The 18,637-nt window shown below is 44.3% G+C and overlaps 1 protein-coding gene across 1 annotated transcript; it reads left to right on the forward strand.

Annotated features, from left to right (window-relative positions):
• The first annotated feature begins 1,687 nt into the window (after nucleotides 1-1,687).
• Nucleotides 1,688-16,288, forward strand: EIF3B (eukaryotic translation initiation factor 3 subunit B). The gene is made up of 19 exons (XM_025175650.2): nucleotides 1,688-2,390; nucleotides 4,587-4,779; nucleotides 6,038-6,157; nucleotides 6,234-6,291; nucleotides 6,858-6,986; nucleotides 7,567-7,724; nucleotides 8,911-9,042; nucleotides 9,135-9,201; nucleotides 9,759-9,805; nucleotides 10,006-10,216; nucleotides 11,102-11,174; nucleotides 11,678-11,800; nucleotides 12,508-12,586; nucleotides 13,720-13,858; nucleotides 14,173-14,298; nucleotides 14,604-14,681; nucleotides 14,972-15,080; nucleotides 15,532-15,648; nucleotides 15,739-16,288. Exons 1-18 carry the CDS (start codon nucleotides 1,772-1,774, stop codon nucleotides 15,633-15,635), a joined length of 2,565 nt encoding a protein of 854 aa, XP_025031418.2. The 5' UTR covers nucleotides 1,688-1,771; the 3' UTR covers nucleotides 15,636-15,648; nucleotides 15,739-16,288.
• Nucleotides 16,289-18,637: the final 2,349 nt, after the last annotated feature.

Raw genomic sequence — 18,637 nt, forward strand, 5'->3', positions numbered from 1 at the left:
GTGCAATGGGTTGCATTAGCATGGCACCCTTGTTTAGAGGGCAGCAGCCAGTGTGCCCGTCGATACTGCAAATAAATATTTCAAAGCTTTTTATTTGATGCCTATGTTGTACCGTGTTATTCAAACATTAATCTTTAGATTGGGGGTACTGGAAGGTTAAAAAGGACAGTATCGTGTTGATCTGATTCCAAGTAACAAAAGCTTTATCTAAAACTACCCTGTAGGTTCATTTATATTAGTCTGGATTTTCCAATAGTGGTATTTTAACAGCAGGTTTACTTAGCTTTTTGTCATAACAGATTTCCTGGGGATTCTCTGCAATACACTTTTTCCTATCCGTTTAGCAAAGAGCCAGTAGATTTGAACATTGCTGAAACTGTAATATAAAAATACAGTGTTATGTGTCGCATTCATGAAAAAATAATCCAAATTAAAATACTTGTTAAACAACCCATGATTTTTGTATTACTGTATCATATTTATTAGAAGCAACCTTGCAAGACAAAACGGTCCCTTAAGGACTAGCGTATAATGGCAGAAGCCAGCCATCTCCAGCCCGGTGACTACCAGATGCTTTGGACTCCAACTGCCCTAATTCCCAGCCAGAATATCACATTGGAAATTATGAAAGTTGAAATCCACTGTATTGGGGGCAACCTAGCCTGGGATGTTGAAGGTTTCCTAACTGTATCTTCACAAAACAAAGTGCCACTTAATTCAGAAAAGAATGAAGTATGTGAAAACGTTGCAACCCTCAATCAGTATTCAAAGCGTTTTAAAAGTTCGGTGGGGACGACTGGCGCTGGAACTAGGTGGATACCCTCCGCTCCATAGGACCCAGGTGCTCAGCGTCCGCTCTGCCGTCCTGTATCTTTAAAAGAACGATCACGTGAGCGAAAAACAGCTGATGTGGCGGGGCTCGCCGAGCCATACCATTCCAAACGAATTTTAAAAAATGGAGCGTAGAGTAAAATGCAGCTCATTACATACGATTTCGTGTAATGTTCAATTTATAACAGGTAGTGCACATCCCAGACACTGCTTGTCCGCGGGGTTCCAGGAGAGATCCCCGTGAGTAGCTGACAGCTCCCCTACGATACACTTAGTGTGGCCCACGCTCCCGATACGTCGAATTCCTAGACGATACCATTGTGATCACTTGAAAGGGTGGCAGTAATCGCTCTACTACGCGGTTTCCTTTTTCACTGTGACCCTATTGTTTTATCCTTAATATGTTGCCTTCCTAATAAAGGATTTCCTATTATGTTTAACACTATAGGCGTAAACCAGCCGTATTATCAGCGATGCCTTTCCACGATCACCCCCTCCTCTGCTTTCGGATGGTGGATGCAAACCGCACCTCAGGGCGGTTTCAAAATCGGCCGCCATCTTGGGCTCCCTCATCGCGATTGATCCAAAAGGGAGGGGGAGACCGGTATAATCTGGGAACGACATTTTTACAAAAATAATCGTGAGAGAAGCACGTCTGGGAAAAGGGATGGTGACCTAAATGGTTTCGTTCTCCTTAGCTAAGGCCGAAGAAGGTTTTATTTCAAGGCGGCTCTCCTTTCTCCCCCTCCTTCCCGGCCGGAAAGAGAGATGGTCTGCCTCAGACTCGCGAGAGCGGGCGGCGGCGCTCTCGCGCACATGGCCCGGCTAGGGGCGCCTCCCCCGGCCGTGCGCGCATGCGCCCTGCCCTCCTTTTCGGCCGAGGCCTCTCCGAGCGGCGTGTGTGAGGCGAGCGGGAAGGCCGCGCAGCCCCCCGTTTCCCATGCAGGAGACCGAGGAGAGCCTGGCGGCGGCCGCGGCCTCCCCCTCCCCTGTCCTTTCCGCCGAAGTAGCGGGGTCCGGCGGCGGCGGCGACTCGGAGGCCGAGCAGCCGCCAGCGGACTCGCCTGAGGAGCGGGAGGCCGAGCCAGAGCCAGAGCCAGAGCCGGCGCCGAGTGGAAAAGGCGGCGTCGAGGAGGAGGAGGAGGAGGCGGTGGCGGAGGAGGAGGAGGAGGAGCAGGCGGAGGAGAAGAGCGGCGGCGGCGCGGACGACGACGACGACGACGGAGAAGAAGCAGAAGCCGGAGAGCGGCCCGAGCCGCCGCCTCCTTCCCCTCAGGAGCCGGCGCCGCCCGTGAACGAGGAGCCGGCGCCGCCCGCCCGAGAAAAGTCCCCAGTGGCCGCCGCGAACGAGGAGCGGCGGGACTCGGAGGAAAAGCCCGAGGAGGAGGACGAGGAAGGATCCGAGGAGCAGCAGCAGGAGCAGCAGCCCGAGCAGGAGCAGGAGCCAGAGCAGCCCCAGTCGCCTCCGCCGCCGCCTCCGCCGCCGCCTCCCGGGGAGGACGAGGACGAGCTCTCCTTCAGCGACCCCGAGGGCTTCGTGGACGACATCGATGAGGAAGGTGCGCGGGGGCGGAGGAGGAAAACGGCGCGCGCGAGAAAAAGAGATCCCTGGGCGGGGGGGGGAAGAGAGTAGATTCGCCTTTCCTGCCCTCTGGATGTTTCTCCGGGCCCTGCAGCTGCCCTTCCTGCCCCGGCTGCGTCTCCTGGTCTGAGCGCCCAGCATGGGCGGGTGTCCGTTGCGGATCTGCCTGGGGAGTTGCCAGGGGAGCCAGGAAGAAAAGGCTCAGGAACCCTTTGCACCTCACTTCCCAGTCAGGGGCTGTCCAGATGGGTTGGACTGCAGGTCCCAGGATTCCCAGCTGGGCAGGGGGTAGCCCCATCAGGGATCAACTTGGGTGATCCTGGGACCGTGGGGGTCTGGGAGTGGTGGGTGGTTTGGGGTTGGATTGCATCCCAGTTCCTCACCTGCTTCCCTGGAGATCATCCTTACTCTCCAGGAGCCCCAAAGCAAACAGCTGTTTAAAAACTGGCATCTCGATTGTTTGGTGGCATCAGGCAAAGAACAGCAAGCTTCATGCTGTGGAAGGCACTGAGCGTTCGGCTGACATTGCATCTCTCACTTTCATCTGTTGGCATCAGCGTGTATTGCATTTCACGGGGTCTGGAATAAGATGCCCCTTTTCCTGAGGAAGTTAACATTTGATGGGGGAGCACACCTGAGGAAAAAGGGAAGCAGTTGTTTGTGTGTGACTGTATTCGTAACATCTGTGTAATATTGAGAGAATGTGATTGAAAAGCTGTTGTCAGTTTCAAGCAGCCGTGTTTTTACTTATTAGTGCATATGGAGAAGCGTGAATCCTTCTAACAGAAGCTGTGCCAGTTGTTGGGCAATCCTGAGAACTATGAATAGGTCTCCATTTTTTAAAAAACCTTGCAGTATTATCTTAAGCTTATTCAGAAACAAATTTCCCTTTTTTAAAAAGAAAATTTGTTTAAAATCAGCATGAAGGTTGTGGTAGTAACCTAACCTGTAGTTTGAGTTAAAGGAGATCCAGAGCTGTGGAATTCAGATCTGTTGGGTTTCCAGGGGTCAGTTTACGCAGGTGTGGGTTCTGTTTGATGTAAGGAGGAGCCCTTCCAGAGTTGTCAAAGTACTTCTTTGTGCCACTTTAGGGACACAGACCTAGAGACGCTGTTGAGATTGGGATAAGACTTGGCTCCAGGAATCCCAGATTAGAATCTGATGCTTTTATGATGAGTTATTTTAACCACAGAGGAGAACAAAGAGATCACAGTTAATCAGCCAAGATTACTTTGAAAAGCAGAAGCTTCTATTTCTGACTATGACTATCATGAGTTGAGTACCAAACTAACTGGAGGAACCATGTGAGCAATCAGGCAAGATGCCCTAGTAGGCACTTGAACATTTTGTCCAATTCTTGCTTATTGTTAGAAATAATGTTCAGTACCCACATTTGTGCATGCTTTATAAATTAGCATCTTATAATCCAAAAACGTCTTGTGAAGGTATAGCTGATTTTAAGGGAGGGGGAGTGAAATATATGCGTGACAATATTCTGTGGCACATAAGTAGATTAAAATGCATTTTTAAAAGCAAAGAGACCTTGTTATGACTAAAATATTTGAACATGGTTTTCTGATTCATTATATTGATGCCATAGTATCCAAAGCATTTAACACAGGAAACAACTTGATGACAGTTTGGGAGTTTTGAAGTTTTTTAGATTTAGAACATAGAAAGTAATGCAAATAGCCTTAGAACATGGAAAGTAATGCAAATAGAAGAGGGGAGAACTGCTCGGTGCTATGGTGGCTGCTAGGCCTGAAAGAAACTGAAGAAAAGACAGTCAAGGCACAATGCTATGGGGGATAATTAGTTCAGTGGTTCATTTCAGAGCAATTACCACTGGCCTGTAGATAAGTCAAATGATACAGACCCTCTAAATAACCTTCCTGCAAGGAAAATATGAAGTTGGGCTAGTTACACAGTAATTTAGGTAATTTGTTCAGGGAAGCATGTATGAAATTATCTAGTATGCTCAGTATTTACCTTGTGGAAACATACGGAAGGCTGATTCCACGTGGGCTTTGCATCATTCTTTTCTGCTTGCTTTCAGGTGGCTTAACAAACCTAATGTACATGATTGACTTTATCTTATAAATGCAGCCATGGTCTTAGCAGCCTCTTTCCTTCACCAGATCTTTCTCATCGGTCTCTGTTTCACTGTCTGCAGAATTACTCGGAGATATTCTCCAAGAGCATCCTCAGGAAGCAGATGGAATTGATTCTGTGATTGTGGTGGATAATGTCCCCCAGGTTGGACCAGACCGTCTTGAGAAACTGAAGAATGTTATCCATAAGTTTTTCTCAAAGTTTGGGAAGATTACCAATGAATTTTACCCAGAAGCTGATGGCCAGACTAAAGGGTGAGTGCTTATGTGGCGGTATGTACATTTTTCATGTCTTTTTTGTAGCCAAGTTTGTAGTGGCCAAGTCTCCATCAAGAAGCAAACCCTGCTCTTCCCACCCAGAATAGTTGGGTGGCTGGTGCACTTGTGCATCTCCAGTGCACATGTCCAAGCTGACCCACCACATTCTCCTGCTTCAAAGGCACCCACCTTAAGCTCTGTTGTATAAAGGGCTTTAAGGTACCCCCCTCCAGCAGTAGCCAAGGAAACTGTCAGGCAACTTTTCCTGTGCAAAAGATTGGTGGGGAGGAGAGCACACTGGGTGGCACGCAAGGCATGTTAAAAATCAGAAAGAAAGCTGGTTGCTTGCTGTGCTCATTGGAGCTTCTCTCACGATGAACATGGTATCTGGAAAAGGTCAAAGAATGAGAACCCCATGGCTTGCTGTCCGGGAGCAGGGTTGAAATTTCATGTGGTCAGCTTACTAGCAAGGCACATTCCTTGGCAGAAATGCACACATTAGAATTAGATTTACTGTTAATGCAGTAAAGCAGTTTTCCCTTTCCTGCTTCCCAGGTGTAATATTTTGAAATTCTTGTTAAAATTTCTATTCTTGATTCTAGCATTCTGAAATAGATCCCTCATCCAACTTCCATCTCATTCATTTTCTCTTCTGGTCTAGTCTTTTTGTACAGGTAGCAAGCAGTCTGAATCGTTGTTTGGTTCTTTGTTATTGCCATTGTTGTCACTTAAAATGTGAATGGAAAAATGCAAGTTCTTCGTCCCTTGAAGTGGCTTGTGCCAATCATAAAGGAGGGTGTCTTGCCAAGCAGAACTACAGCTTTTACTCACTCATTGCATGTCCTTGGTTATAGTAACATATGGACAGTTGGATGGGAAGGGGATATTGGTGTTATATTAAGTCAATGTGGCTGGTGTTACTGTTGAGGTTGGGCTGAATCCAAAATCCTTACGCCCTTCATTTCCTATCTCGCTTTTGAGGTGGAAGAGGACCCCAGCTGAAGTTGTCAGTTTGCAACAAATTAGAACTCAGAACCAACCTAGTGCAGCACTTAAAGTGCTGGGCTAGAACTGAGGAAACCCAGGTTCAAGTCTACCTCAGCCATGGAAACTCACTGAGTAATTTTGGATGATCCCCTCTCAGCCCAGCTACCTCACAGTGTGGTTGTTGTAGGAAAAAATAAGATAATATGCATGCTTCAAAAGGTGGAATATAAATGTAGGAAATAAATCAATTGGTTGTGTTTTGCTCCAGGTATATCTTCTTGGAGTACATGTCTCCCACTCATGCTCTGGATGCTGTAAAAAACACAGATGGTTACAAGCTGGACAAACAGCACACTTTCAGGGTCAATCTTTTCACTGACTTTGACAAGTGAGTAGAGTTTTATGCACGATACGTCCCTAAAGATACATGCAAGTGTACTTGACTGATGTTATTGCGCTTTCAGATACATGACAATCAGTGATGAGTGGGAAATTCCAGAGAAACAGCCATTTAAAGATCTGGTAAGTATTCAGAAGTCTGAATGGAATGTAGCGATCGCTCCAGAAGCCCCCAGACTTGATGTTCCTAGCTGAACAGGCAAAGAAAAATGTGATGAGTGTTCCCATCAAGAGCTGCTTGAAGCCAGTGATCACCAGTGTGCGGCTTGCTGTTGCATGTGCTGATTCTGATGGTTCCTGTGAGGCACATCTCATTTTTTAAAAAGTGAATTTTCAGCAAGGGATGTGAGCTCAATAATTTGTATGCATAACACCGAAACCTCTGAAAATGCAAAAAGCTGCAAGGTGCCCGAGTGAGAAGATTAATTTAGTTGCTGTTTGCTGGTGTGTGGTCGAATCTGCCAGGTTTTGTCTGAATTGTTGATGTCCAAATATAAACATCAGCACCACAATTTAAATTTATTTTGCCGTATGGCAAGATGATACTTGGTTTGCTATAATAAAAGTGTGTGTCATGGGGGACACAGTTACTAATCTGGCAGGATATTTTTTTCTTTTATAATGGAATCCTCATTCTCTATTTTTTGCAGGCTCTTTCTTCACATTTTTCCCTTTTGATTATTTTCTAGGGGAATTTGCGCTACTGGTTGGAGGACCCAGACTGTAGAGATCAGTATAGTGTAATTTTTGAATCCGGAGATCGAACTTCTATATACTGGAATGATGTTAAGGATCCTGTCACAATTGAGGAGAGAGCTGTGAGTGCCTTTGGCGGATTTTTCTGATAACAGTTTGTGCGGTAGTGGCTATAAGAAAGAAAGAATACCAAGTCTGTAATTAAATTAAATGATTTAAATAGTCGAGGCACATAACTATTCCAGGAACATAATTGCTATTAAACTGAGCAACAAATGTCATCAGTTATAAGTGGGTTCTGCCAATGAAAATGTGTTTCATCACTGCGTGAGCATGAAGTTCACATTTTTAGAATGAACAACTGTGCGACAAAAGTGCAAAGATTGGCTGATGTTAGATTGTCTTCATTCACAAGATTTAAGGAACTTTCTGCTTGGCCAAAATAAAACAGATCATGCTTAGCTGATCATGTTTGTTTTGAATTTGATATCCTCTTTTTCTACTAATTTAGCAGATTACCTGCAAAATTAATATGCTAGCTGTGGTGAGGGAAGTTCCAGTGAATGATTGGCTGCAGTTTGGTGCCCTTCTGGTTAAAATGGAATTTTTAAATCCCATGCAAAGTTTTGGAACTAAAATGTTCATATACTTGAGTATTCAAATGCAACATGACCCAATTAATGTATGTTTCTCCTCCTGCAGCGATGGACAGAAACCTATGTGCGCTGGTCTCCAAAGGGCACCTATCTGGCTACGTTCCATCAGAGGGGCATTGCTCTGTGGGGTGGAGAGAAATTCAAACAGATTCAGAGGTTCAGCCACCAGGGGGTGCAGCTCATTGACTTCTCACCTTGTGAAAGGTATTCCTGAAAATTAGCTAGCTGTCGGTGCTTCAGAAGACTTAGCACCCTTGCTTGCTGCTACGTGTGTTGCTGGATTGCAAAATGCTGGAGTATGTAATATTGGATTTCATTAAAATGTCCTGCTTGTTAGAGGTGCTTGGGTACCACTCCAATGAAGTGATGTAAATACAGTCCGATTTACATGAAATACAATTCAAGTAAATACAAATAAACTGCATTAAACTAAAAGGGTTAAAGAGTCAGCAAGGCTAACCTAATCTAGAAAAGCTTGGTTTTGTTCTTTTTTTAAACGTACAGTATCTGTTTAGAAGAGTTATAAGCTAAGCACCCGGGGGACAGGCTGGGCTTGGCCTTTTCTGACAGACAAATACGGCTTCCCAGTATTCTCTAAATAGGGAGACTGCGTTGTTGATTTTACCTGCTCACAGCAGTGGTCCTGCTTTTCTTCTGCGTTCTTACAGTTGGCTTCCCAGATCTATCGTAACTGACACCGGCTTGCTCTAAAGAATCTCTTTATGGTCCCTACCCAGCAGCAGTCTCCTGGTTCTCTGCTCATGTGCAGTTGTCCCTTGAAACCCCGAGGGCCTCTTGCCTTGATTCTTTAGCTATGGTTATGATGACATTGAGGTGACGATGTCCTGGTCACAGCAACATCTATACTGTGACGTTTGGAATTCCTCCAGTCTGCTCTGCGCAATCTGTAGATGCTTAACTTCTATATCCTCTATTGCTCGTTTTTCTATATTGCACATTTTTGGGTGCTGAGATTTTGGGCAGCTTCCTGAAAGTGTTGTAAATAACTATGAAGCTGGCTAGAGTTTTGTTAACGCTCTTGGGTGTTGTGTTTTCTGAATGAAAAACTTCTCTTTGGTGCTGACTCTTGGTTGTTTGAAGTAACCTTAAGCAGACTTCATAACTAAGCTTTTTTTAAAAAAATTATGGATTGTATCTGGTAAATTATCAAGCCTGCCTTTGGACTGGAAAATCAGTTCAACCCTTGACTGTGCTGTGAGCTGTACGTGCAGAATTATAAACTCTGCCTAACCTTGAAGCTTTGACATATATTTTTTCCTTGTATAAGATGTATTCCAGGCCAGGGAAGGTGATTCTTGCTTACTAAAGTTGATATTGAATGGATCACAGCTTTTATATTCCTGCAACCCATCTTGTTGTCTTTGTGAAGGTACCTGGTAACTTTCAGTCCCCTGATGGACACACAGGACGATCCTCAAGCCATCATTATTTGGGATATCCTAACTGGACAGAAGAAGCGAGGATTCCACTGTGAGAGTTCCGCCCACTGGCCCATTTTTAAGTAAGTTGGTAGATGACTAAAAATGATTGGTGCTGCACTTTGACTACTGGGAAATAACACCCCACTAAGCCCTTGAAATTCTTCTTGCTCAGGTGGAGTCACGATGGCAAATTCTTTGCCCGGATGACATCCGATACTCTCAGCATCTATGAAACGCCTGTAAGTCTGTTAATGTCCTAACCCAAATGTTATTGAGAAGCAGCATGAACAAAAAGAGAAAGAGTCTGTGTGTGTCAGTGGCGCTTAGCTCTTCCCCTCCCTTTGCCTTCCCTTTTGTGGTTCTTTCACCTGATTATTTTTATATTTTGAGAGAGAGAGAGAGAGAGAGAGAGAGAGATTTCCAGACTCAGGGTGTAAAAGTACATCAATGCTTTTCTCGGGACCACTGCAGGTAGTCCCCAGTTTAAGAACAAGTTCCATTCCCAAGGTCTGTCTTTAAGTTGAATGTGTACATACGCCGGAATGGTATTATTGTATAATACTGTGTGCATAGTATTGTGTAATGAACTGGAACCATTGTCTATTCAACTCAAATCATTGTGTATCTAACTGGAATTTTGCTACAATAGGCTCCGTTCTTAACTGTGGGTCATCTGTAACCCCGGTGTTCTTAACTCGAGTACCCCTTTCTAATGGGAAAATGTCTATACATTAAGTGTGATTTAGGTGTAATTTGCAGGATTGTTATGATCTTATCTTTTTTGTTGCTGTTCTAGTCAATGGGCCTGTTGGATAAGAAAAGTTTGAAAATCACAGGGATCAAGTGAGTACTCTCCTTTTGATCTGCTTGATGCTGCTTTAATGAAGCTGTGACCATGAAGAAATCCATCCCTCTCCTGAAACTGACTTCCTCCCCTCTTCCAAATCCTGAGAAATAGATTTCACTGTAGGAGTGGGTGTTTTGTAATCAGTCTTCTCAAGCACTACTGGACTTTGAGATGTTTCTTTCTTACCAACCCTCAGAGACTTCTCCTGGTCCCCAGGAGGTAACATAATTGCCTTTTGGGTTCCCGAAGACAAAGATATTCCAGCAAGGGTGACCCTGATGCAGCTGCCCTCCAGGCAGGAGATCCGAGTGCGTAATCTGTTCAACGTGGTAGACTGCAAGCTACATTGGCAGAAGAACGGGGATTATCTCTGTGTGAAAGTAGACAGGACCCCGAAGGGCACACAGGTATTTGCTTCTCAAGCATACTCATCAGGCTGGCCAATGTGAGAGTCTCTGATTTTATGAAATGGACACACTTGAACCTTTGCTCCCTCTTGAGGCATGCTGGTGTTCCCTTACTTACTTATTACAGCATTTCTTTACTTACTTACACCCAATTCAGATGATGCAAGGTCATTCATGACAGTAACCGTTTCTTGAGGCCCTGGACTGCAACTCATAATGTCATGCTCGTGTGGGAATTACATTAAGCTTGCTTTGGATTTGCAAGTTTGCAATATGACCTTGTTCTGCTGCATCTGCTAGTCTGACATCTGTCTGTGCTGCATGTTTTCTGTCTCTCCCTTTACTGACAACTGTTTGCTGCCTTCCTTAGATGTTCAACTATTGCAGCTCTTCTTTTTAAAAAATGGGTGGAGATGGGCAAAATGCATTGCAATTTTTTTTAACATATAGAAACATTTGCTGCAAAACACTGAAGCAAAGCAGAGGACACATGGGAAAATCGGTGTTTTTTGTTCTAATGCTTCCTAAATAGGCTCAGATTCGTAATTATAATACTGAGAATGCAGCTGTAATAAAGTGAAGCCGTAATGTCTGGTACAAATAGGTCGATGTGCATTCTTCTCTGAATGCTTGGTGTTTGGTATTAAGCAACCCTTTTCTGTGATCTTCCAGTCTCAGTCAGCATAAGCCTGAGGTGTCACTTTGATGAAAGCCCCCTGTAGAGTATAACTTGTAATTCAGCCTTGTCTTCATAAGAGCATTTTATTTACTTACATATTATGTCCTTTTACATGAACAGTTTGTGATACATGTTATTAGGAAGGATAAAATTCTTGGTGAAATCCCGCTTTGGATCAATATCCTGCCTTCCTTCCTCTATCCCAGGGTGTAGTGACCAACTTTGAAATCTTCCGCATGAGAGAAAAGCAGGTTCCAGTTGATGTGGTGGAAATGAAAGGTAAAGGGGCATGTTTTCTTATAGTCTCGGTCTGATAATGCAAGATTTCTCCAAACAGTTGGGTTTGAACTGTTTGAACTTCCAGCCGAAGTTTATTACTACATGCACCATTTGGGAGGTTATTATTTTTATAGCATATTAGATGTAGCAGAAGTAAAGCCTAATCAAGATATAACATGCTTTACTTCTGCAGTAACTTGTCAGTCAGCGCCCGTGGTTTATGTCTTAACTAGTCGGGTTTGCTGTTTTCTGCTGGGCCTGGCGGGTCTGAGGTCTTTGTTGCTTTGAACAGCAGAGTTTTTTGAGCCGTTAAAGTCCCTTCTATGCTAGATCTCATTCTGAGTTGTGGGGCGACTGCTACACAGCCACTGGTCAGACCCAGCTGCCTTTTTCCAAAAGACTTCCTGCATCCTGTACCTGTGGGCTCCACTTTGGATGACTGGAATGCCTCCTGGACGTAGAAGGTTTCTAGTCCCCGCTGATAAGATCTTCTTGCCTTGCAGAAAGCATCATCGCGTTTGCTTGGGAGCCAAACGGAAGCAAATTTGCCGTGCTGCATGGAGAATCGCCCCGCATATCCTGTTCCTTCTACCACGTGAAGAACAACGGGAAAATAGAGCTCATTAGTAAGTGGATTCAACACATGCTTGGTGTGCTGCTGCTTTTCGGGAGGTGGTGATCTTCAGCCAAGGCAAAAGGCAGCGGGACCCACTTTTCGGGGTGTGTTACTTTGCATTTTGTTCCTTTTTCACTGGCATTCTGTTTCGGCCGTCTAATGTTAGTCATTATCCTAAAAACCTAAATATCACGGAAGCGGGATGTCTAGAAGAACGCGTTCTCCACATGATCCTGCACCCCCGCCACCCCCAGCTGAATTCCACAGTTGGTGTACGTTGCTCTTATTTGCATTGTAAATTGCTGTGGGGCCCACGTGGGGTGGGGTGGGGAATAGTGGCACAATTTAGAAGTATCTTACACAGTTGATAATGGAACTTAATGTGAAGCGAGGTTTGTAGGTACCCTGTTAAAAGCAACATGCTAGTGGGGTTTGAGCACAGCATTGAAGCTGCCTGCATAAATTAAACCTCTGAATCTGCTAAATAGTTTGAGCATATGACTGAAACCGAGGACTGCCTGACGGCGGTGACGAACAGAACAAACTGGGCGGCTCTGCTCGGTGTTATTTTAAGATAGCCTACTTAATCCTTGAGTTTTAAAATTCAGGAAGCAGCATCAGCAGGGGATTGGACATGACTTGAGCCTTTTTACTCTAGCGTGTTTGTTTAACTTTTTGAAAGTCAAATCAGTTCCATGTTTTTAATTTTTATCTCAGAAATCTTCGACAAGCAGCAGGCAAACACGATATTCTGGAGTCCTCAGGGACAGTTTGTGGTATTGGCTGGTCTCAGAAGGTGAGCACTAACTTTACGGAAGATTTAAGAGATTATATTGGTTGCAAGCATTAAAAAAAAGTGGTGTGCACTTCTGTAATCATGTACATAGTGTACGTCTGATGATTAGAAACAAGCTGAAAATGCACATACTGAGTTTCCTTTCCTGAAAAATATGAAAATTGGCCCTTGGAAGCTTCCTTCATGTAGAAGTAAGTGGATCCCAACCCCTGGATTTCTGAGCAGGTTCCCCAATGAAGCTTACATAGTTCTAACTTTTTTTTATTGCTTTTAAAATAATAAAAAGAAAAGGAACAAAACACAAAAATAATTATAATGCAAATACATTCGTTAAAAAAAAGTGAAAAAAATACAAGAGAGAAAAGAGAAAGTATAATATATCGTTATCAGTTAACAGTTACAATTCTATATATGCTTATGTAAATATTCAAGAACATAGATATTTATTTCTAATACACTTACATAATTATCATTCTTTTCTATAACCTACTGTATTTTGTATAAATGAGTTCCTGTCAGATCTACGATGTTCAAATCCCAGCGAAGAAAAATCTCTTGAAACCCGAGTCAAGTTCAAAAAGAAATTCATTTATTGAGATGTAGATGCAGCTTCAAAGCATTGCTGAAACTAAAAGCCCATGCATTCCCAATCTACTTTTACCCTCACTTCTTAACCCCCCTTCTCCTCCGCCAGTTCTTGGTTCTCATGTTGGTACGACCTTGGACATTCCTGGCCTCAGATAACAGTCCATCTGTGTTAACGGTTTCACCGTCCTTGTTCCCCCCTCCCTCCAGCGAGAAATGGCAGAACAATGATTTTTCATTGTACTTGTCCACACACGGTCTACGTCTACAGGCAGTCCGCTCGTAGGTGGCAAGTACGATCAGGACTTCAATCCGTTGGGTGAATGGGGCTGTGCATTTACCTTTCCAATGCTGCAGTATCTGTCTTTTGGCCCCAGTAAGGGCATGGAGAAGTAAGGGCATAGTTTGTAACTTGAACTCAAGTGTAGGGAGATGGCCGCGCTGGGAAGGAATTCTAGGAGACTTTTTGTGACTGATACCCCACCAGCTTGAGCAAAAGTTCAAGGAGGCTGGTGTGATACGTATCTCTCCCCTCTTTTCCTGTACAGCATGAACGGTGCCTTAGCATTTGTGGATACCTCTGATTGCACCATGATGAACATTGCTGAGCACTACACAGCCTCAGACGTGGAATGGGACCCCACCGGCCGCTACGTGGTGACGTCTGTGTCTTGGTGGAGTCACAAGGTAGTCTGACCATTTCTCCTGATCCTTTCTCACCTTTACAGGTGATTTGTTGTGCTTATTGTAGATTTCCTGCGTGGATCCCATCGCTACTAACCTCTCTCTTTGAGTGAATTCAAGATTTCAGGCATGTCTGATTACCCCTGGCAAGCAGCGAGATCAGTTTACCTATTTTATCTAGATAGAACATCACACTCCACACGTTACATGCCGCCAGGCTGATGAAGCTTCTCCCTGTAAGCACGGGGATGCTGAATTCCTGCTGCTGCAGAATGCTTTAGCAGGGATGCTGTAGCTTGACCAAAATGTCCTCCTAGGTGGACAATGCCTACTGGCTGTGGACTTTCCAGGGTCGCCTCCTCCAGAAGAATAACAAAGACCGGTTCTGCCAGTTGCTATGGAGACCCAGGCCACCAACTCTGCTCACCCAGGATCAAATAAAGGTGATGTGTCCTTTGGGGTTAAGTGTAGAAATCTGTATGAATGCTGCTGCAAAAAGGAAATTAAAGCACTCCTCAAAATAGAAATGGTGTTTCAAGAGAAGGGACAGGGTAGTGCTTGGCCCGCAGAAGACGCTGTGTTAAATCCCTGGGATCCCCAATGACCTGTAGGGCAGCTAGTAACAGTTACAGCTCTGGATAAGTTTTCCCGGGCTGAAGAGTTTGAGTGGTTTCTCTCTATGCACACATACCATTTCTGATGTCTGAAGCATTTGTCTAAAGCACTTGTCTATTTTTCCTTGTTACAGCAAATCAAGAAAGATCTGAAGAGATACTCCAAAATATTTGAACAGAAAGATCGCCTGAGCCAATCTAAAGCCTCCAAGGTAAATTGCTTTGGGAATATTGAACAAAAGATTGCTTGGGACTGTGTTGTGTTCCATCAGCTGTTGCTGCTGCCTTTAGCCCCCATCCGCCTCAGTCACATCAGATGGTCCATCCATTAGGTAATATATTTCTCAAGCTGACAAGCACTCTCAAAGTTTGGAGCTCCAGCTCTTTGTGTAATTAAGTGGGAGTAAATATGGTGACTTCTTCCCTGGAAGTACTTAAAAATAAAGGTATTTGGGAACACAGCTATTGACAGATGCATTTGAATGAATCTTGTTTTCTATAGGAACTGGTTGACAGAAGGCGAACAATGATGGAGGAGTTCAAAAAATACCGCAAGATGGCCCAGGAGCTGTACATGGAGCAGAGGAATGAGCGTTTGGAGCTCCGAGGAGGTATGTGGGACAGGAAGCCTGGCGGCTTACACCCAGTGCTTATCTTAGGTTAGCCTCTAACTTGGTGACTGCCAGATGAATTTGACCAGCTGGCATATGGGAGCTGAGACCCAAAATGTCCTCATTGGGAAAGCAACACTATGCAAGTGTATTTTGAGAGGTTATTCTAGTAGAGCTTAATCGGGGGTATGTTTAATATTCAACTGTTTATGTCAGGCCTTTATGATTCCTATAAAGGCAGGTACTTGTTTCACTGAAACAATAAAACTGTTATTGACAGAATTAGATGGCTGTTAATGAAAAAGCAAATCTGTGACCAAACCCTATCATATGTGTAAGATGGTAGTTGGAAGGTGGTTAAGAATCCTGCTCTGACAGTATTTTTCCAACTGCAGAACAGCATTTCTGTCTTCAGATCCATCTCATTTTAACACATTTTCTCTCTATCTAGGAGTAGACACGGATGAACTGGACAGTAATGTAGATGACTGGGAGGAAGAGACTGTTGAATTTTTTATCAACGAAGAAATTATTACAGTTGCAGAGGCAGAGTAATCCCAAAGCCGTGGTAAAGATTCTTCATCTTGTATAGTCAGGGAAAAAGGGAAGGCAGGGAAATCGTGTGATCCAAGAGTAACCATTTTCTCCTCTTTTACAGCACCACCATCTATTATCCTGGGAAGAGAGTTGTTCATTTTCAAGAGGCCTCCTCATCTTTGGAAGTTTTTTAAATCCATATTCTCTCTCTGGACGGTGACTGCACAGGATTCATTCATTCTGACATACTGTAGTGCCTTTTGGTCCCCTCATCTCCTGTGGGGTCCTTCAAAAGGCACTGCTTTTAATTTTGTATTCCTTTATTGGGGGAGGGTTTAGTCTAATTTTTAGCAATCTACCACCAGAACGTGCTGCTAAACGCTCCTCTGGGCGATTGGGAACACTTTCCCATCCAAGCGCAGCCTTGACACATTTTCCAGGATCTTGCGGGAAATTCAAGCGCTTCTGTTTGCCGAGGACTGTGGCTGTGTCCTGCGCCGGCAGGGGTTGGTTTGACCCAGAGAAAGACCAGCCAGGGAGGCTCTGCTTTCCACAGCATGATCGGTTGTGCTGAAGCAGCACCAGAGTGGACTTTACTCTCCCATTCCGATTGTGACAGGATCTCTCCATGGGTTGAACATTGGAAATAAAGCAAGCCAATATGCGCCGCCTGTCTTGTGTCTTGCGCTTTGAGATGTATTATTCTAAACAGTTGTCTCTAGGAAATGCAGCTTGTCGCTGCTCAAATGAATATCGCATTCATTAGCCCACTACGTAGCCCGCTTTCGTCAGGCTGAATCACTATGATGATAAAAGCCATCAACAAGCCATCTGCAAAATAACTGAGGTCAGACCACTGCGGGTGAGTTTAGATTGGCCCGTTCTAGAGCTGGAAGTTATATCCAGCGTGCACGGAGGGAGCATTTCAAAATCAAAATGTTCTGATTCCAGGATGTTTCATAGCCTCTGTTGAAAACTCTCTCTACAACTCCTGGATTGGTTCCACCTGAGCGTGATTTATCGTAGCAGTTACTCAGAAGAATCATCCATGCAGTTGAATCAGAGCCCAATCAAAATGAGTAATTTCTATAGCTGTTAAAAAGCGGTCGGGCTACCAGCTAGTACGGTGCTGTTTCTCAACCGTGAAAAACATAACCGCCCCTTGAAATCTGGGACTTCTGTTTTCGCTGCAACATGGAGGAGAACAAGCGTGTGGATGTTAAATGTTTGCATATTTTCCTTTTTGGGATTAGAGTTCAGTACCAAAATCAGAGCTTCCTAAACTTCATATAACTCAGAATGTGGTCTTTTTTTAAAGCACCTACAGTGGGGCAAAAAAGTATTTAGTCAGCCACCAATTGTGCACGTTCTCCCACTTAAAAAGATGAGAGAGGCCTGTAATTTTTATCATAGGTATACCTCAACTATGAGAGACAAAATGGGGGAAAAAATCCAGAAAATCACATTGTCTGATTTTTAAAGAATTTATGTGCAAATCATGGTGGAAAATAAGTATTTGGTCAATATCAAAAGTTCCTCTCAATACTTTGTTATATATCCTTTGTTGGCAATGACAGAGGTCAAACGTTTCCTGTAAGTCTTCACAAGGTTTTCACACACTGTTGCTGGTATTTTGGCCCATTCCTCCATGCAGATCTCCTCTAGAGCAGTGATGTTTTGGGGCTGTCGCTGGGCAACATGGACTTTCAACTCCCTCCAAAGGTTTTCCATGGGGTTGAGATCGGGAGACTGGCTAGGCCACTCCAGGACCTTGAAATGCTTCTTACGAAGCCACTCCTTCGTTGCCCGGGTGGTGTGTTTGGGATCATTGTCATGCTGAAAAACCCAGCCACGTTTCATCTTCAATGCCCTTGCTGATGGAAGGAGGTGTTCACTCAAAATCTCACGATACATGGCCCCATTCATTCTTTCCTTTACACGGATCAGTCGTCCTGGTCCCTTTGCAGAAAAACAGCCCAAAGCATGATGTTTCCACCCCCATGCTTCACAATAGGTATGGTGTTCTTTGGATGCAACTCAGCATTCTCTCTCCTCCAAACACGACGAGTTGAGTTTAGACCAAAACGTTCTACTTTGGTTTCATCTGACCATATGACATTCTCCCAGTCCTCTTCTGGATCATCCAAATGCTCTCTAGCAAACTTCAGACGGGCCCGGACATGTACTGGCTTAAGCAGGGGGACACGTCTGGCACTGCAGGATTTGAGTCCCTGGCGGCATAGTGTGTTACTGATGGTAGCCTTTGTTACTTTGGTCCCAGCTCTCTGCAGGTCATTCACTAGGTCCCCCCGTGTGGTTCTGGGATTTTTGCTCACCGTTCTTGTGATCATTTTGACCCCAAGGGGTGAGATCTTGCGTGGCGCCCCAGATCGAGGGAGATTATCAATGGTCTTGTATGTCTTCCATTGTCTAATTATTGCTCCCACAGTTGATTTCTTCACACCAAGCTGCTTGCCTATTGCAGATTCAGTCTTCCCAGCCTGGTGCAGGTCTACAATTTTGTTTCTGGTGTCCTTCAACAGCTCTTTGGTCTTGGCCATAGTGGAGTTTGGAATGTGACTGAGGTTGTGGACAGGGGTCTTTTATACTGATAACAAGGTCAAACAGGTGCCATTACTACAGGTAACGAGTGGAGGACAGAGGAGCCTCTTAAAGAAGTAGTTACTGGTCTGTGAGAGCCAGACATCTTGCTTGTTTGTAGGTGACCAAATGCTTATTTTCCACCATGATTTGCAAATAAATTCTTTAAAAATCAGACAATGTGATTTTCTGGATTTTTTTCCCATTTTGTCTCTCATAGTTGAGGTATACCTATGATGGAAATTACAGGCCTCTCTCATCTTTTTAAGTGGGAGAACTTGCACAATTGGTGGCTGACTAAATGCTTTTTTGCCCCACTGTATACTGAGCCATGGTCTATGTTTGGTAAACTCTACTAAACTCATTTGGAGCAGTAAAAAGTCAAGGGAAACGTCAATGGCTTAGATTAGTGTTTCTCA

The sequence above is a fragment of the Python bivittatus genome, unplaced genomic scaffold, assembly GCF_059951505.1.
Source record: "Python bivittatus isolate LINGU-HERP-01145 unplaced genomic scaffold, Pbiv_v1 ctg000560_np1212, whole genome shotgun sequence".
Classification (NCBI taxonomy): domain Eukaryota; kingdom Metazoa; phylum Chordata; class Lepidosauria; order Squamata; family Pythonidae; genus Python; species Python bivittatus.